This window comes from Bubalus bubalis, chromosome 6 (assembly GCF_019923935.1).
Source record: "Bubalus bubalis isolate 160015118507 breed Murrah chromosome 6, NDDB_SH_1, whole genome shotgun sequence".
Lineage (NCBI taxonomy): Eukaryota > Metazoa > Chordata > Mammalia > Artiodactyla > Bovidae > Bubalus > Bubalus bubalis.
Genome location: NC_059162.1, coordinates 109,124,611 through 109,143,747, shown reverse-complemented (window position 1 = coordinate 109,143,747; position 19,137 = coordinate 109,124,611). Strand labels below are relative to the sequence as shown.

The following is a 19,137-nucleotide window of genomic DNA, read 5'->3' as shown; positions in this document are numbered from 1 at the left end:
AGTTAGTCAAGAATCCTGCAATGTGGGAGACCCGGGTTTGGTCCCTGGGTCAGGAAGATCCCCTGGAGGGGGGCATGGCAATCCATTCCAGTATTATTGCCTGGAGAATTCCATGTTCAGAGGAGCCTGGTAAGTCCATGGGGTCACAAAGAGTTGGATGCAACTGAGCGACTAACACTGTCACTTTCTCCCTTAACCAGACCATGAGCTTCTTGAAATAAGATTAGCTAACATTTACTGAATTCATTATGTGGCAGACATGGTTCTATGTGTTTTGCATATGTTAACTTTTAAAATCTTCACAGTAACTCTGTTATCAGTCCTGTTCTATAGCTGAGAACACTGAGGCACAGAGAGGTTAAACAATCTGCCCAAGGCCACATAGTTACAAAGCTGCAGAGCTAGAATGTGAACTCAGGAGTTCTGGCTCCAAAGCTACTCTTAGCCTCTATAATACAGGGTACTTGCCTCTCCAGGCAAGGACACTGCTGCTGTCATGCTATTATGTGGGGAATGAATGAATGAATGAATGAACGAACGAACGAACAAGGGCCATCTCCATAATGTCTTAGATTTGAGGGACAAAGAGCTGGCACAGCAGAACCATCAAGGAGCACTGGCCCAGCTCATAAGCGCTGTTTACAAACAAGGGCTCTTTTGGCCTTACAAGTGCATATCCTGCTCTTCCTTATTTCATGCAAAGCTGAGCAAAGAGAGAAAGTGCCCAGCCCAGAGTGACTACCCTCTTCTTCATTGCTCTCAAAACCAAGCAAAGCCAACCGGTTTCCTCCTGTGACTTAATACAGAGCAAAGTCTATCTTGCCATCGAAGGCGGCTGTCATCTCTTCCTTCCGCCAACAAACGGGCATCAAACCTAGAGAGTGGGGGCGGCAGGCAGAGTACTCGACGTCTGGAGGGAATCCCGATGCCCCTACCTACTGACTGGAAGGTGGGGCCAAGCGCCGTGGGAATGGGCGGGCCTGATGGGGCATGGCAGGTGAAACAGTGACCACAGCAGCAGGCTCTCTCCTCTCTCCTCGGAAAAGGCCGGTCAAACACAGCACCGACAAGCAGGTAGCTCGGACCCGCACCTGATCGCCGCCCGGGACTCGAAATTCTCCAGCAGCGATGGTGCCCGTGCCAATGGGTGAGGGCTCGTGGAGGAAGCCCAGGCTGGAGAAGAAGCTCTCCGGGGACTCGTTCCAAATCTCAAGTCACTCTCGGGATCAGGAGGGCAGTACGGAGAGGAGAGGGTACCTCTTGGGAAAAACCTGCGCCTTCACTTGGTCACTGACTGACCAAGTGACTCCAGGCAAGGCTGAGCTGTGCCGTCTCCCAGGGCTGGGACCGAGACACCCCCGTGGCCACCCGGTACCCGGCGCGCAGGAGCTCCCGGCCCCTCCCCCGCCCCCTGGGAAGAGCAGACCCCAGCCGGGGATGGCGGATCCGCTGTTGTCATTTCGGTCAAGCCGGACAGCCTCAGGCTGTCACCCTGATCCCCTTGCCACGGCCGCTGAGGCCCGCCGCCGCCAACCCGCATCCCCGGCCGGGGTCCCGGCTCCCCTCTCCCGGACCCCTGCCCTCACCTTCCCCCGGTGCTCAGCGCTGCTCGCCCATAGTCCGTAGCCTGGAGCCGGGGCTACTCGGCGCTCCGTCCCGGGAAACCGGGGCCGGGCCAGGGGCGTGGGAGCCGCTCACCGCCGTCTCCCGGCGCAGCCTCCCGAGCCGCCGCCGCCGCTGCCGCCGCCTCCCTCCATGGCTGCAGCGCCGCCACCTGACAACGGAAGTGACGCACCGCCCCCTCCTCCCGGACAGGCCGCAGCCCCGCCCCTTGCCCGTATCTACAGCCCACGGCTCCGGGATTGGGTGCCATCTTGACGAAGGGCGGAAGCCTTCAGGTAACAGACCAGAATCTGATTGAGGATTGGTTCAGGGTGGGGCTCGGGCTGAAATCTGGGAAACGATTGGAGACAGAGACCCTAAGGGGCGGTACTTACCGCTTATCTGAGTCTGCGGTGAGGTTGGGCCGGAGGCACCGCCCCCGCCGCTACTCCACTGAGCCTCGCGTGCCCTACACTCGCCCTCCCGGGTCTGGAGACTTCTCCAGCAGCTGAAAGATCGGCCGGTTGTAGTATCTTTGTCAGAGAAGTGGCTCTTTCTTGACCCCCATTTCTCGCTTCCTGGAGCTTTGAGCGGCGAGCGCTGGCGTGGGGTTCATCAATGACAGGAATTCCTGCCGTAGCCCTTACAATTCATTTCCCTCTGGGCCCCTCGCTTTTGTAGAAATCCCGCTTCAATCTGAAGATCCTTAGAGTCTCGACCAGTCAGGTTAACAGTGAAGAGTTCCTGTTAGCTATTCCAGCCACCTAACCTCAGCCCCTCCTGCTGCAGTTTCGGTCCCTTTCTCCTCCTTCTCCAGCAACCACGCCCTCCATGAATCAGCTTCTTGCACCAGCAGATGAGCCCTTTAAAGGGATTGCATCAGGCTGATGACTCACTGGGGCCCTCTGAGAGCCTGGCTTCCCTCCGCTGGCATGCAGAAGCAGCTAGAAGGGCGCCGTGGTGGCAGTACCCGCGATCATGGACCCACTCCTTTGTCTCCGAGGTGTGAGCCAGTATGCCAGCTGCATATGACTGTCTTAACTCCTGAGTCTCTTTCCAGCTGTGTTATTCTGTATCCATGTGGGCACACGTGTCCAAGCCTGTGTGCACAGCTCTGGATTTTCCTAGGTTGTGTGGCCAAGCACTTACGTGTATGCACGCATTTGTCATCTCCACACAGGCAGTGATTGCCAGGACATGAGAGTTGATGTGAGTGAGTCTGGCTGCCTCCTCCTGTGTCCTTGTCTTTGTCTCTAAATGCCTAGTGCACACTGAGCTGAAAGGGCTGAGTAACAGTAGTAATCAAAACAGCGGTAGTATGTCAGACACTGTGTTAAGCACTTTAGAGACATCAGCGTTAAGGAGTCTGTTTGCAGATGAAGCAGCTAGAACTCTGAGAGGGAAAGTAACCAAAGACACATAGCTAATAATGGCAGAGTTGTGATTTGAACCAAGTCTGGCAGATTCCAAAAAGGTTGGATTTGAGTCCTTGCTGTGTCTCTTACAAGTTCAGTGACTGTGCAAGTTCCCTAATCATTCCCATCTGTCAACATAGGAATAATACTTTGTGGGCTCACTGTGAGGATCCAGTGAGTGTGGAAACAGCTTCTCATGGGACCTGGTGAACTAAGAGTGCCCATACTCCTCTCAGCGAGCTTCAGTGCAGTGGAGGACTGAAAGCAGGCACAAAAACGCTGGGCCCGGCCCCCCAAGCTCCTCTCTCTGACAAAGGGAAAAGCCTAGAGATTCCGGAAGCTCTGACAGGAATGAGTGTTGGGTTTTCCAGAGCTCTAATTATCAGCTAGATGAATCACTTAGAGCTGACACCACCATCCCCAGCCTCAGGAGGCTCTCAGCTGATTCAAAATATAGGATTTTAACGAAGAGGAGGAGGAGGAGGAAGAGAAAGAGGGGAGTAGGAGAGGTAATGAATAGAAAGGAAAGGTGCCAGCCAGAGGAAATGAAAAACTGTCATCAGGACACCAACACGAGGAGACCACTGCATCAGACACACACACACTGTGACACACGCTCCTGCTGGCTCTCCAACTCTGGGCATCTTGGCAGACGACGCTGCCATAACAAAGTGACACCTGTCACAACAGCATGAGATGGTTGCTTGACGATGTACAGGCAGATCTGCCTGTTACAGAGGGAGAGGAGGAGACCTTCAACCCTAGGGAGCTTCCTCAAGCTTCTGAAACCCAGCAAACCTTTCCTACTGGCTGACTTCTGGGTTCTCTGTGGCCAAGCCCCTAGAACCAAGGTATGCAAGTTTGAGTGCTGGCCCATACTTGGTGGCTGGGTACCATCACTGTTAGCAGCGTGCTTGGTTACTCCATTATGTCCGACTTTGCGACTGTTTGAACTGTACCCTGTCAGGTTCCTCCATCCATGGACTTTTCCAGGCACAAGGGATCTTCCTGACCCAGGGATCAAACCTGAACCTCCTGTGTATCCTGCATTGCAGGCCGATTCTTTTACCCACTGAATCATCAAGGCATTGCTTATCTTTCCTGGTTACCAGTATCAGGAATGCTGGGAGGCAGAACAGTGTGCAGTGTAGTAGTAAAGATCATGGAGTTTCAGGCATACAGACCCGAGTTCAAATCCCCACCCTGTTGTTCACTGGCTCTGTGACCTTGAGCAAGTCAGATAACCTCTCTGGGTTTGTTTGCTTATCTCTAAAATGGGGCTACTAATACATACCTCTAGGGCTGTTATAATGATGAAATGAGATGATTCTTTCATTTCACAAAGATTTATGGAGTGCCAGCTGTGTGCAGAGCACTGAGTTGGATGCTAGAGATCCAGTGGGACCAAAAGGACCACAGCTCTGCCCTCCTGGAGCACGTGGAGCCCCTGGCACAGGGCCTGGTGCACAGTGAGATTCAATAAGCAGTAGCTATTTGTGGTGACCACCTTGGCATTCTGCCATTATCTTAATTATGGGACACAGGGAGACCCCTCCACCTTTTCCCTAAAGAAAGAGGATCTCAGCTTCCTCGACTGAAAAATGACAGAATTGGACTGGATCACGGCTTCCCCACAGTGTCACCTTGAAAGCCTCTTTTAGTATTTTCCATCCACATGAGCCTCATATCTGGTAAGATTTTGTACAACCTGCCATCAAGTCATTTCTTCCTTTTTATTCATTACAGCGTCATATTACAGCTATGAGAGCTTGTGATCAGGAAGAGGAAGCCAGTGGCCCATCATGCTGTTGGTAGAATTCCAGCCTGAAGCAGAGGTAAGTCAGCTTGGTTAACGTTCATAGACTATGTGCTGTTCCTCTGGCCCTTCTAGAACACTGATAAGAGCTCAAGGGACTCCTACTGCCCTCAGGGACCCTTCAGCTAGGCATTCCAGACTGGAACTCACTGAACTGGATGTTCTTCTGTGGGTCCCATCCAGCTGAGAGCTGGAGAGGCCGCACCACCCTAGGGAACTGAATGTCAAGCCACGGCCTACCCAGTTCTCCTCAGATCCCTGGTAGTCCCCTTCCCCAGGTGAGTGAGCCTCCTGTCCTCTTCTCTCCATGGCCCAGATACGCCCTCTCACTCAGAATTCCTGAGTGCTCAGTCATGTGCGGGCTTGAACAAAGGCCGCAGTGATGACCACAAAACCCAAACCTCGATGGGACAATGACATTTTGAAATACATTTTTCCTCTCTTCTTTGGTGTCCCTTGGCTCTTCCCTTGTGCAGTTAGGTTACTATGCATTCATTACGCCAGGAAACAAATGACAAGCCAGAATGCAGAGTTCATTTTTAGCTTCTGAATTCTAAGAGCCTTGCTCGCCTTTAGGGAGGGATGGAAAGAATATCTGTGCAGATCTAAATTTAGAAAACTGTAAGGAGGGGGATCTGGGAGACTGAGACTTGAGGGGGTGGTCCCTGAGAATAGAGCAGCTCAGCCTCTGAGCTAGAGGGCATCCGCTGGGTCTCAGGGCCCGGGAAGCAGGAAGACGTGTCCTCCTTTTCCTGGTGGAGTGCCAAGAAGTAACAGAACCGTCTGCGCTGCACGCGGCAAATGGGGCCCAACTCACCCAAGACCCTAGGAACGTGCTGGGCCTGACTGGCCTGAAAAAATAAGAGTGAGAGTCTGAACACCAAGAGGGACAGGTTACCATCGGACGGGAGGTGAGGAAGGAGGACCTTGGCAGCATCCTGAGTGGGCTGAAGACAGAAGACCAGGACAAAACCAGGACATCTCGGGGAACACCAGTGGGACTGCCTTTCCCGTGCTTTGGCATCTTGAAAGGAAATGCCCTGGAATTCAACTGATTCCAAAGAAAGTGATGGGGAACCCTGAATTGACTGCAATTAAGTTTCTGCCACTCTGGCTGAGTAAAGCAAAATATGAATTCAGTTGAGTTAGAGAAAATTCAAGTTATGTTTCTTACACACTTGAGATCGGAACGAGCTATACTCCTGACCCACAAGGCCCTGTATCATTTGCCTCACCTCTTTCCCATTTCTCCTGTCTCACCTGTCTCCTTCTCCTCCACCAACAGTCACAGTGGTATTTGGTTATTGCCCCCAACCCTCAAGCTTTCCATCTCAGGACCTTTGCGCTGGCGATTTCCTCTGCCTTCCCTTGGCTCTTTAAATGGTAGGTGCCTTCTCAGTTTAAATTTAACTTCTTCAGACTACACTTTTGGAAATAAAACCTATTTTTTCTCCATGTGCCCTGTTTATTTCCTTCCTGTCTGTTTACTTCCTTCCTGTCTATTTTCTTCCTTCCTGTCTATTTTTCTTTGTTCATCTCCCCCTCCAGAACGTCAGCTCCTTGAGAGCAGGACCCCTGTCTCTCTTGTCGTTCCCTCAGTAGCTGGCACTGTGACTCATATTACTTGTGGAATGAATGACCCATGGCTTGCCATAGCTTGGTGGCACTGAGCTCCCCCCCAATCCCTACCTGGGCCTTGGTCAATTTCCCAGCAGTCCAGGACCAGATGCCAAGACCCATAACCTTGGTAGAGCTGTGCTCTACCCCAGGGACTTGGCATTAGTGTATCTCAGAAGGTCTTGGTATCCTGCCTCCCACCTGTCTTTGGAAGCAGAGGCCCACTGGGATCTGTGCAGAATGGATCCACAGTGGGATCCATTATAGAACTTATAGAATGGGTCCAGAGCCGCCCTTCTCAGCTATCCATGCTAGGCTTTCCCTGCTCTTTGGAGGATGTGGAAGTCGCCCCTCCTCCCTTCAGACACCCCCCACCCCACCCCCACACACCATTTGAAGCCTACCTCTCCTCCACCTTTAGGCTGAACTCCCAACCCGGGCCCTCTTCCAGTGTGGCAGCATCTGCAGACACGTGGGGAATGTCTGTGATGGCGGCAGTGTGGGGAGACTCCCCGCCAGCTCATCACACCGGAGGAGGCGGTCTCCCCCCGGCTGTGAGAACACAGACATTTCCACAGTGATGACTCCCTTCTGCACCTGCCCTCTGGCTTCTCTTACCCGCAGTCTTCTCGTGTTGCTCTCCTTAACTCTAGCTAGCAGAGAGGCCTGGCAACTCAGAGCAGTGGTTTTCTCCCTGCTCAGATCCACTGTTCTCCCCTGTGGCCTCTGAGGCCTCTGGGCAATAGAAGAAATACAACAGGCAAAGGACTCCTGGTGGATGGGTGGGTGGGTGTTAATAAAGCAAATTTTCAGGCTCCAGATTCTGTTTTCAATCCAGGGATCCAAGAAGGTAGTTCTTCTAGACATGCCAGCTGGTTCTGCTGAGATGGTCCAGGGACAACACTTAAACAGATTGGATTAGAATGTACATGCAGTGACTGTCAGCTGCCTGCGCCCAAACCAACGCCGCTCTGCAGTCTCCCTCGGGAAATGTCTACCTCCGGCCCTAGATTCTAAGTCCCTCTCCAGAAGGGACCAAAGCTTATTGGACAACGTGCGCTCAGCAGGAGGCCTGACACACAGCAGCTGCTCTGTGGATGTTTGTTTGATGAAGACAAACTCTCTGATTCCACGGGACAGAGTCGCTTTCATGAGATGGTAGTTGGCCTATGGCAGGGCTGCCAAGGCTGGGGGATGCAGTTACAACAAAGGCTGGGGTTCTCATCCCGAGACCCCCTTCTTCCCTGAGGGTCTAATATCAGAATCAGAGCCTGATTTCCTGCTGCTGGATAAGCTCCTACACTTGAGGGGAGGGTCCGGGATTACTCCAGGCTCTCCCCCCGGAAAGAGCACTGAGATGAACGAGCTCTCCAGCGGGAAATCTCAACAGAAGAGCCACTTTCCCCGACCAGACTGAAGGCCTTTCCTACATCCTCAAACTTTGCTGCATATTTAGTATCACCGGGAAACTTAAAAAAAAAAAAAAAATCCCCCTGCTTAGGCCACAACTCATACCAATTAAAGCCAAATAGGTGAGGGTGGGCCAGGTGACTCCAATGTGCAGCCACGCTGGCAACCCAGCACTCTATGACACCAAGACCAACAGGGAGCCCGGCACACAGCAGAAAGCACGAGGCACAGACTTCTCTGCATCCTCCTTTTGTTTCATGAGAAAACAAACACAATTGCAAGAGAAATGGGGCCCCTCAGGCCCAGCGTATTTAATAATCCTCAATGCAAGAGGGCTGAAAACTGACACAATCCCTAAATCAGTAGAGATTCAGATAAATAATGATCCAAAGCGGGGGTTGTCATCTACCCCAAGGCCACAGTCAGATAACTAAAATTCCGGGTCCCAGGGTGAGTCTGAGAGGTGAGACCCTGAGAAAGGCAGCTGTGACAGGTGACGTCTGTCAGACACCAGCTTCTGGGCTGGTCCTGCTCCCCTCCCAGGTTCTGGGTGGGCAGGGAGAGCAGGCTTTGGCTCAGAAGAAGTCTGCAGGAACCTAAGTGGGGACCGGGACAGGCTTACTTAAGAGTTTTTGGAGGGAAATTCCTGCCGGCCTTGCCCCTTGCTGCCAAAGTAACGCACCCGATGGATGACCTGCAGCTGCCGCTCAATGGTCGCGGTGATATTCACGTTGTCGGGGATGTGGACGTAACGGACGTTCCGGCCTGTCACAAAGAGGTCGTCCAGCTCCACCTGATGCCCCCAACGGTCTGTGTAGGTGACCTGGGCCAGGCGGATGTTCATGAAAGCATCAACGTTGTCTATGCGTCCGTGGGCCACGCTCTCATCCCGCAGGTCCACGGTGGTGACTTGGCCCTGGAGGCCCTGCAGCAGGATGATCAGGCTGTTCTCGGAGATGGTCCGCTCCTTCACCGAGTGGCTCACCTCCATTCTTCCACACTTGCTCTGGGAGGGGCACACACAGGGGAGCTGAAGCAGGCTAGGGAGTATGGGTGCTAACTCATCAATGTCAGCTTTTAGCACAAAATCCCCAGCCCAGACTTCCCCAAGTATGCCCACCTCCATTTTTATGCCTACGGAGCGCCCTTAGGTGCTTTCATGGACACACCTTATAGAATCCTCACAACACCTTGCAAACCAAGGATCACTTACACTCACTCTATAAACAAGGAAAACCGGGCCAGGAGATGTTAAGTAACTGGCCCAAGGTGCTGGGATTCTAATCCATGGCTGCCCAGCTCCAATTCTCACACCCAGGGTTCTGAACCCTCACTATGAGAATCACCCAGTGAGTTTCTGGTCACCACACCCCAGAGGCTCTGATTCATTTGGTCAGGGGTGGGGCCCAGGTACCCTAGTTTGTAAAAGCTCCCCAGGTAATTCTAATGTGCATCTAAACACAGAGACAAGGAGTTTGAGAACCACTCCTCTAAAGTGTAGTGTACACCCTTGCTGCTCAAAGTATGGTCTGTGGACCAGCAGTTTCAGCATCACCCAGGTATTGTTTCAGAATGCAGAATCTCCAGGCTTTCCCCAGATCTACTGAAAGAAGCTGCATTTTAACATGACCCCTAGATGAATCGCTTCACCAGTTCTCAGACATTAGTGTGCCTCAGAATCACCTGAAGGAGGGGTTAAAGGATTCCCCCCACCACCCTTTCTAACTCAGTCTGTTTGAGGTTGAGCCCAAGAATGTGCATTTCTAACATATTCTCAGCTGATGCTGATATTGCTGGTTTAGGGCCCACTGAGAATGACTGGTCCACACGATGCTGCTGCCATGTAACCAGGAATTTAGGCAACTGTAAAAAAAAAGGAAAGGGTAGCGTACATGGCACATAGGTATTGAAGGTAGAGAAACTTGGACGTTGGAATCCCTACTCGACCCACACTCTGGCCACTTACTTCTCTGAACCTGTTTCCCCGTCTATTAAGCCAACAGGTGAGGTTAACAGGTTCTCAACACACTGAGTGTATCTTCCTTTGCCTTCTACACGCTCGGATGCTGTATTAATGTAACTGTCTTATCCACCCCCCATTTTCAGACCTTGAGTGCCAGGTGTTTGAATTTCTTTCCTTAAGACTTCACTCAGGATCCCGACAGGGCTGTGCAGGGTGGCATGAAGTGTGGCAAGCTAGCTACCCACTCCACTGACAAGGTGCTAGGAGTTGGGCCGGAAGACTCTTAACGACCCCACCCAGGTTTCACCAGGCGTATCCGCTCAAACGAGGGTTTCGGGGAGCACAGTGACTGCAAAGAGGCAGATCTGGGCCCGAGGACGGGGCTCGGGCACTTCCTAGGAGGGTCGACCTCGAGAAAGCCACTTGGCTTCTTCAAGCCTGTTAGACAGTCCCTAGAGTGGGGATGGTGACGACCCTTTACTCACAGAGCGTGGGAGTGGGCTTGGGAAGAGGAGCTAAGCTCAGCAACCGGGAGGAAGACGCTGGCCCCGCTCCCGCCGCCTCCGTGGTTCCAGGCTCGCTCGCGCTCCGCCCCTGGCTCCCCAGGCCCGCCGCGCGGGTTCCTTCCGCTGTGCCGCTGCACGTCGCCGCCGAAACTAGCGGGCGCCTAGCCGGGCTGCCTCCCTCTGGCTGCCGGATTAAGACGCCATGGCAACCGCGGGGCCGCTCGGTCCTTCCGGAGCACGAGAGCGCGGCCGAGCGCAGAGGTGGCGTCCCCCGCGGCGAGCCCGGAACTACAATCCCCAGAATGCCTCGCGGGCTCGAGACTCGCCCTCCTGCTGCCCGACAGACGTCACTGGATTATCATCTCCTTTGGAGTCATTCTTTCATCCGGCCAACGAAATAATAGCTTCCCTGGCGGCTCAGTTGGTAAAGAATCCATCCTGCAATGGAGGAGATCCGGGTTCGATCCCTGGGTTGGGAAGATCCCCTTCTGGTAACTCACTCCAGTATTTCTGCCTGGAGAATCCCACGGACAGAGGAGAGGGGCCAGCTACAGCCCGTGGGGTATCAAAGAGTCGGACACGACTAAGCGACTTTGACTTTCACCTCTTTACCATCTGAGCCACGCCCCTTCAAGGTTTGAGTGACCTTCATTAATGTGTGACAGCACCTGGCCCACTGGAGAAGCCCCATGAGTTAGGCTTAGGTCATTCCTTCACCTTCTCATTTACTGGTTTCAACCTCTCTCAGAAACCATCCCTTTTTCATCCTTCATCACAGCTGGTCTCTTCTTATCCTAAAAATAGAAAATGTCTTTCTCCTCCCTGGCAGCTACTCTGTTTTCCTACCTGACACAGTTGAACTTCTCAGAAGAGGCCTCTATATCAGTGATTCTCCAATTGGGAGTTTTTTTCCCAACCCCATTTCTACGTGAGACTGGATTTTCTTCTTGTGGTGGTGGTGGTTTAGTTGCTAAGTCGTTTCGGACTCTTGCAACCCCATAGGCTGTGGCCCGCCAGGCTCCTCTGTCCATGCTACTTCTCAGGCAAGAATATTGCGGTGCAGTGCCATTTCCTTTTCCATTTCTTCTTGTACTTCAGCCAAAACAGCATAGCACGATGGGCTGAACGCAGAAGCAGATATGAGAGTCTGTCTTCTAGTAGGACAGACATTAAACAGATTTGCAAAAATATAAAGCAGTGTCACTCTTCTCACCAAATTTAAAAATATGAAAGGCAATGGCACCCCACTCCAGTACTCTTGCCTGGAAAATCCCATGGATGGAGGAGCCTGGTAGGCTACAGTCCATGGGGTCGCTAGGAGTCGGAAACGACTGAGCGACTTCACTTTCACTTTTCACTTTCATGCATTGGAGAAGGAACTGGCAACCCACTCCAGTGTTCTTGCCTGGAGAATCCCAGGGACGGGGGAGCCTGGTGGGCTGCCGTCTCTGGGGTCGCACAGAGTCGGACACAACTGAAGCGACTTAGCAGCATAGTTATTTTAAAATAAAAATATGATAATGGGTCTGTTATTGTTATTTAAAAGGGAATTAATATTAATATATTATCTCAATTTCATATATATGTGATTACTATATATATATATATCCCACATAAATGCTTTAGTTTTCAGTAATTTTTAAAGAGTACAAAAGGGTTTTGAGACTGAAAATTTGAGAACAGCTGCTCTATCCTGAGGGCTTTCACCCACTCACTCAACTCGCTGTAATCTGGCTTCTTCTCAAGAGTATTTTTAGTTTTACTCACATTAACTTCTCTTGAAAAGGTTACTAATGATCTCCATGTACATAAGGGAACCTCTTATCACCTTTCATTAAAAAAAAAATTATTTATTTGACTGTGCCAGGTCTTAGTTGTGGCATATGGGATCTAGTTCCTGACCAGAGATGGAACCCAGGGCCCCTGTATTGGGAGTTCGGAGTCTTAGCCGCTGGACCACCAGGGAAGTCCCAGGGAACCAGTTGCCTTAATGTTATCTGGAATGCTTGTTAAACCCAACCCCACACTTACAGAATCAGGAGCAAAGCCCAGGAATATGCACATCTAACAGTGCACACTAACGTTGAGACCCAATGCCCTCCTAAAGTCAGACTCAGCGACTCCCAGGCAAGCCCTGAACTCTTGTCTCTGCCTTTGCTATCGTGCTCAACTGCCTGGGATCCTCTCTTTTTATCTATAGATGTTAAGTCCAATCCCTCCTTCAAAGGCTGGCTGTACCTTCCTGAAGTCTGAGAATGCCAACTGGGAGTGAGGCTGATATCATACTGCTTGATACATGTTTGCTTGGTGCATGCAGATTCACCATAGCTGTTTATGTAGATCTCACTTCTCCTACTCATCTCTTGGGTGTTGAGACAGGGAGAAGGCCCTAGAAGGCTGAGATGCTTCACCCTACAAACAGCAGTTTCAGGAGGAACAATGGTTTTATGAATGTGGTGAGATGATGGGAGCTGAATGAACTGGTGGCAGTGGGATGGAAAGAAGGGATGAGTGTTAAAGACCCTGAAGAGACTGAATCAGAATCCTTGGGGACTGATTAAATCTGGAGTGTGGTTTGCAGGAGGGGAAATCGATGATTTAAATTTTAACGCTGATGGCCCATTGACAGGAATAAGAGTGGTAGGGTTGGGAGGGGGTTCACGCCTTAGAGGGTATCTCATTTTTTGGCTACACAGCCCACTGAACCTCTTTCCCCACCTTTGGGGAGATCTGCCATTCTGTGAATTTCAGTGAGAGGTGAGTTTCTGTTCCTACTCTATATGGTTTAAAGGGCAGATATTGTCTCTGATCCTTGTCAGCTATGGCACAGGCTGGTGACCTAAACTCAGGCATTATCAGATTCCAAATCTGGAGCAAGGGACACAGACCAGCAGAAACGGTTGAGGCTTCATCTTGGTGTCTGCGTCATCCAGTGCTTCATCCCTGCGGGTGCTGCTGCTGGCGTGCTCTCCATGCCGCCTCCCCGTCCCTGGTTCCTGGCCATTTTACATGGTCCTTCACTCTTCCTGACAACTGTCATTTGCCTGAAGCCCTTTCAGTACATTCCTTCACCTCAGTGGAGAATTAGTTCCTTTTTTTTTTTTTTTTTTTTGGTTCAGTTTCAAACCCAGACTAAAGCCCACTTGAATTGAGTTCATTTCAGGATCCTTAAGAATGTCCCTAGTGGCTCAGACGGTAAAGCATCTGCCTATAATGTGGGAGATCCAGGTTCAATCCCTGGGTTGGGAAGATCTCCTGGAGAAGGAAATGGCAACCCACTCTAGTATTCTTGCCTGGAAAATCCCATGGATGAAGGAGCCTGGTAGGCTACAGTCCATGGGGTCCCAAAGAGTTGGACACAACTGAGTGACTTCACTGTCACAGAGCCTTGAATTTCCCTGTTCCCTGTACATGATTTCATTGTGGTTTTGTATCCAACAGTCAGAAGATACAGAATCCTGAGAGTTTGGGTGATTCCCAGGTCACCTGCTCCAAATTCCCACCCAGGGTCCAATTCCCCTCTGCAGCCTCCCTCACTCCCGTGACCCCCTAGTCACTGCTGGATATTCCAGTGACCAGCAACTGACTCCTGTGCCGCTGTTCTACTCCATTGTTAGGAAGCTTTAGGTAACTTCTATCCATTGCTTCTGGTGCTTTTCCATGGAGAACTGTCTTATTCTATATGAAATTTAAGAAGATTCTTCATGCCTTTTGAAAGTAAAGTGAATGTCCTGAATAAATAAAAATGATATCAATGTTAGACACTAAGCATGAGGTGACGGAATGTCTCAGGAAAACTGAACCTGCAGCCCAGAGAGGGGAATATGGAAATTTGTTAGTTAATAGTACAGGATCAAAGTAATGGCCTCTCTGAAAAAAGGAATGCAAAATAGTTTGCAGAAGACTGCAGACTAAGCACTGCAGGGCACATAAATATGTGGTCAGCACAGGGATGGAGATGGTGAGAGCAAAGGATAGGGTGAGGGTGAGAAATGGGGCCATGAGATGACCGCTGAAGTGAGTGTGATGACAGGGTGGGTTGGGGGAACACCAGGGGTGATCAAGGATCCTCCTGCAATCGCCCCAGCCATTCTCACAGACTTTGAAAAATGGCTACATCAACATCTGTATCAGAGGGCGATCTTCAATCAGAAGCCACCGAGGGGGCACTTCCCTGGTGGTCCAGTGGCCAATAAGACTCTGTGCTTCCAGTGCAGGGGCCCGGGTTTGATCCCTGGTCAGGGAACTAGATCCCACATGCCGAAGCCAAAATATCCTGCGTGTCACAACTAAAGCTGAAGATCCTGTGTGCCATAACTAAGACCCAACATAGCCAAGAAAAAAAAAAAAGAAGCCACGGAGGAAGAGAGGGGAAGTGTGGTCAGAAATTAGTAGGATTTGAGTACAAGGACATAGTAAGAAAAGGAGAAAAGGGTCTTGAACTGGGCCCAGGAGAATGGGGAGCAGAGAAGGCAGCTGAATCCAGCAAAGCTGGGGCTGGAGACTGGAAAGGGACTGTGTTGTGACAGAAGCTGTGGGAGTGGGAGAGAGCAAGGTGACGCAATGGGAAGGCTGGAGAGCTGGTGGCAGGAGGAGGTCCTGGAGGAGCCGAGGCCATGCTGTGTGGGATTGCGTGGGACCCACGGGCTCCTTGGCGGCCTTTCGGCTTTTGGTGAAGTTCTGAGGTGCAGAAAGGGGGCTGGGTAGGGGTAAGGAAGATAAATGCTGTGCTGAGCTAGAGGGGAGAGGTGAGGGGGGGCATCCCACACAGGTTATTATCTTCTCAGTTGTAACTGAAGCTGGGAGGCCTTCTGGATATCCAGAAAACCTGAGCTGAGAGCATCCTTGTCCTTCCCCTTAAATACATGAAAAAAGGAGAAGGCGAGGGTGGGATGCTTTGCGAGAATAGCATTGAACATGTATATTATCATATGTGAAACAGATCGCCAGTCCAGGTTTGACGCATGAGACAGGGCACTCAGGGCCGGTGCACTGGGATGACCCAGAGGGATGGGATGGGGAGGGAGGTGGGAGGGGGGTTCAGGATGGGGGACACATGTACACCCATGCCTGATTCATGTCAATGTATGGCAAAACCCACCACAATATTATAAAGTAATTAGCCTCCAATTAAAAAAAAAAAAGAAACAAAAGGAAGTTGGGGAATTTTACAAAGAGGAGGGTGGAGGGATCTGAAGCCAATGTGCACGTGTAGGATTTCGGAGTCTTGGGTCTGCCCCCAGGTCTATAAAGCTTTGTTTATAATACTTATTTTATCCTTCGTGTTTTAAAATTTTATGTTTTAAGTAATCCAAAAATAAAGAGAAAACCATTTATGAAGTTTATAGAGAGTGACTTTTGAAGAATTTTGTAAGAGATGTGAATTTAAACAACTTCCTTTATTGTAATTTCAGCTGTCTCTGTGATTTTCAAAAAGTCACTTTTTCAGTTTTCCTCTTATTTTTCTCCCAGAATATGGGACTAGGGTTAATGACACACCCTGGCAGGTCCTTTACCTTCATAATGAGAAAAAAATGCCACAGCTCGCTAGGCCTCACGTGACGGGTTTCCTGTGGTTTTGGGAACTAGCAGAGACGACACTGTTATTTTCATCAGCAGAGGAACCACTGGCCAGAAACAAAAAGGATGTCGCATGTGTGTATGTGGGGTGGTGGTGGAGGTGTCAGGGTGACCAAAGAATCCAGAATGATTTCCATTGGCTCTTGGAATGCATCTTGACATTCTCATTTGAAAAGAGGTGGGCTATGACATGAGAATTTACTTTGCATTGAATCCTGAAGCTGGGTAGGGAAGATTCAACTGAGAAGAGGGGTCTCCAGCCCAGTCCCTTGGAAACAGTTCTTTCCACTCCCTCTGCTGCCAGCTGCCCAGGAATTCCACAGCGGAAGAGGAGTTTTCCAGGCTTGATTTAAGGGAAGGAGCATGTGCATGTGCTAAGATGCCTCAGTCGTGTCTGACTCTGGGCGACACTATGGATTGTAGCCCGTCAGGCTCCTCTGTCCATGCGGTTCTCCAGGCAAGAATACCGGAGTGGGTTGCCATTTCCTCCTCCAGGGGATCTTCCCCACCCAGGGATCAAACCTGTGTTTCTTATGTCTCCTGCATTGGTAGGTGTGTTCTTTACCACTTGCGCCACCTAAAGGGAGGAAGGGGTAGGTAAATGGTGTACTGATTTTTGGATTTTAATTTGGGTCTTTATAATTAGGTATTAGTACATGAACCGAGAACTTCCAGATGTTCAAGCTGGATTTAGAAAAGGCAGAGGAACCAGAGATGAAATTCCGAACATCTGTCGGACCATAGAAAAAGCAAGAGAATTCCAGAAAAACATCTACTTCTGCTTCATTGACCATGCTAATGAAGTGGATCACAAAAAACTGTGGAAAATTCTTTATTAATAGATGGGAATAGCAGACCACCCTCTCTGCCTCCTGAGAAACCTGTATGCAGGTCAAGAAGCAACAGTTAGAACTGGACATGGAACAAAGGACTGGTTCAAAATTGGGAAAGGAGTGCGTCAAGGCTGTATATTGTCACCCTGCTTATTTAACTTATATTCAGAGTACATCATGAGAAATGTTGGGCTAGATGAAGCACAAGCTGGAATCAATATTGCCAGGAGAAATATCAATAACCTCAGATACACAGATGACACCACTCTTATGTCAAAAAGCGAACAGGAACTAAAGAGCCTCTTGATGAAGATGAAAGAGGAGAGTGAAAAAGTTGGCCTAAAACTCAACATTCAAAAAACTAAGATCATGGCATCTGGTCCCATCACTTCATGGCAAATAGATGGGGATACAATGGAAACAATGACAGACCTTATTTTCTTGGGCTCCCAAATCACTGCAGATGGTGACTGCAGTCATGAAATTAAACGACAGTTGCTCTTTGGAAGAAAAGCTATGACAAACTTAGATAGCATATTAAAAAGCAGAGACGTTACTTTGCTGACAAAGGTCTGTATAGTCAAAGCCATGGTTTTTCCAGTAGTCATGTGTGGACATGAGAGTTGGACCATAAAGAAGGCTGAGCCCCAAAGGATTGATGCTTTTGAGCAGAGGTGTTGGAGAAGACTCTTGAGAGTCCCTTGGACTGCAAGGAGATCAAACTAGTCAATCCTAAAGGAAATCAGTCCTAAATATTCAGAACTGATGCTGAAGCTGAATCTCTAATACTTTGGCAACATGATGCAAAGAACCGACTCATTGGAAAAGACCCTGATGCTGGGAAAGATTGAAGGCAGGCGGAGAAAGGGACACAGAGGATGAGATGGTTGGATGGCATCACTGACTCAATGGACATGAGTTTGAGCAAGCTCTGGGAGATGGTGAAGGACAGGGAAGCCTGGCATGCTGCTGTCCCTGGGGTCGCAAAGAGTTGGACATGACTGAGCAACTGAACAACAATTAGGTATTATGGTTAAAAAAAAAGAGTATAATATATACACTTCCCCCCTGTAATTTGCATTTGTCTTTCTACAGTTTCCTGTGACTTGAATTTGTCTCCATGGATGTAAACCAGAGTGACAAACCTGGTGGAAGAGGATGAGGGGATCTGATCCTGTTTAGACTTAGGTATCTTCAGGATCTGATTGCGATGCTAAAATTTGTTTCTTGCCTACCGAGATCTGGATGTAAGGAAAAAAGTGAGTTAATCTTGCATGGCATGACTTAAGGGCTAAATACATTTCCTCCCTTTCTTCCTGCCCCTTCACTCTCAATTTTTAAAATAGTTTTTATTTAGTTATTTTTGGCCATGCTGGGTCTTCTTTGCTGCTCGTGGGCTTTCTCTAGCTGTGGCGCTCAGGCTTCTTGTTGCAGTGGCTTCTCTTGCTGTGGAGCGCCAGCTCTAAAGCACGCGGGCTTCAGTAGCTGTGTGGTGAGGGCTCAGCAGTTGTGGTGCATGGGCTTAGGTGCTTGGTGTCATGTGGTATCTTCCCGGACCACGGACCAAACTGGTGTCTCCTGTGTTGCAAGGTAGACTCTCAACCACTGGACTGCCAGGAAAGCCCCACTTGCAATATTTTATTATTTTCTCTCTCTTTTTTACTCTCAATATTTAAAAAATTTTTATTTGGGGATTTCCTGGTAGTCCAGTGGCTAAGACTCTGAGCTCCTAATGCAGGGAACCTGGGTTTGAGCCCTGATCGGGGAAATAGATCTCACATGCTGCAACTGAGATCGGCTGCAGCCAAAATAAATAAATACATAAATAATTAAAATATTTGGCTGCAGCTGGTCTCAGTTGTGGCACACAGTCTTCGACCTTTGTCGTGGCATGTGAGGTCTTCAGGTGCAGCGTGTGGGATCTGACCATAGATTGAACCGGGGCCCCCTGCATTGGGAGGGCAGAGTCTTAGCCCCTGGACCACCATGGAAGTCCCTTCACTCTCAGTTTTTATTACATCTTTCTTCTGGAAGCCATTAAAGTACTTTTGTTCAGGAGGCTTTTCTAGAGCTTTGCCTTGCACGATTTACATGATCAACACTATGACAAGAACAAGAGTAGGGCAGTTTGAAGACTGAGAAGAGCTAAGTCACAGGTTTGCTGAAAGAGAACAGAAATAGCCCCCCAAAGCACGGAGATTGGGGGAGGCATGGGTAAAACTGCGACTGTCAGATCCCACCTGAGGCAGCGTCTAGGAATCTGTAAACTCACCAACTTAGCTGGGCAAGCTGGCTTTAAGTCAGCGAACTAGTTCTTTCCGTTTCTTACAGATGAAGGGAGGAACTGAGGCTTGTTGAGGGAACTGCCCAAGACGCCATGGCAAATTCGGGGCAG

General features: G+C 49.9%; 2 protein-coding genes and 1 long non-coding RNA gene across 5 annotated transcripts in view; 1 reads left to right on the top strand and 2 right to left on the bottom strand.

Moving 5' to 3' along the window:
* The window catches only part of STK40 (serine/threonine kinase 40), a 38,070-nt gene extending 35,653 nt beyond the window's left edge, over positions 1-2,417 (bottom strand). For 2 of the 3 annotated variants that reach the window (XM_025289069.3, XM_006077579.4), the window contains exon 1: positions 1,587-1,797. The gene's annotated coding sequence lies outside the window, so the exon portion shown is untranslated. Of the gene's footprint in view, positions 1-1,586; positions 1,798-1,997 lie in introns of those variants that run through there. The other variant, XM_025289068.3, reaches the window with a different exon arrangement.
* A 30-nt stretch (positions 2,418-2,447) lies between these two features.
* On the top strand, positions 2,448-18,056 carry LOC123334170. Its single transcript, XR_006551996.2, has 3 exons — positions 2,448-2,605; positions 4,764-4,852; positions 17,838-18,056. It is a non-coding gene; the product is annotated as an uncharacterized LOC123334170 (long non-coding RNA).
* LSM10 (LSM10, U7 small nuclear RNA associated) lies at positions 8,136-10,628 on the bottom strand. The gene is made up of 2 exons (XM_006077578.4): positions 10,309-10,628; positions 8,136-8,866 (listed from the first exon to the last, which is right to left on the bottom strand). Exon 2 carries the CDS (start codon positions 8,849-8,851, stop codon positions 8,483-8,485), a length of 369 nt encoding a protein of 122 aa, XP_006077640.1. The 5' UTR covers positions 8,852-8,866; positions 10,309-10,628; the 3' UTR covers positions 8,136-8,482.
* Positions 18,057-19,137: the final 1,081 nt, after the last annotated feature.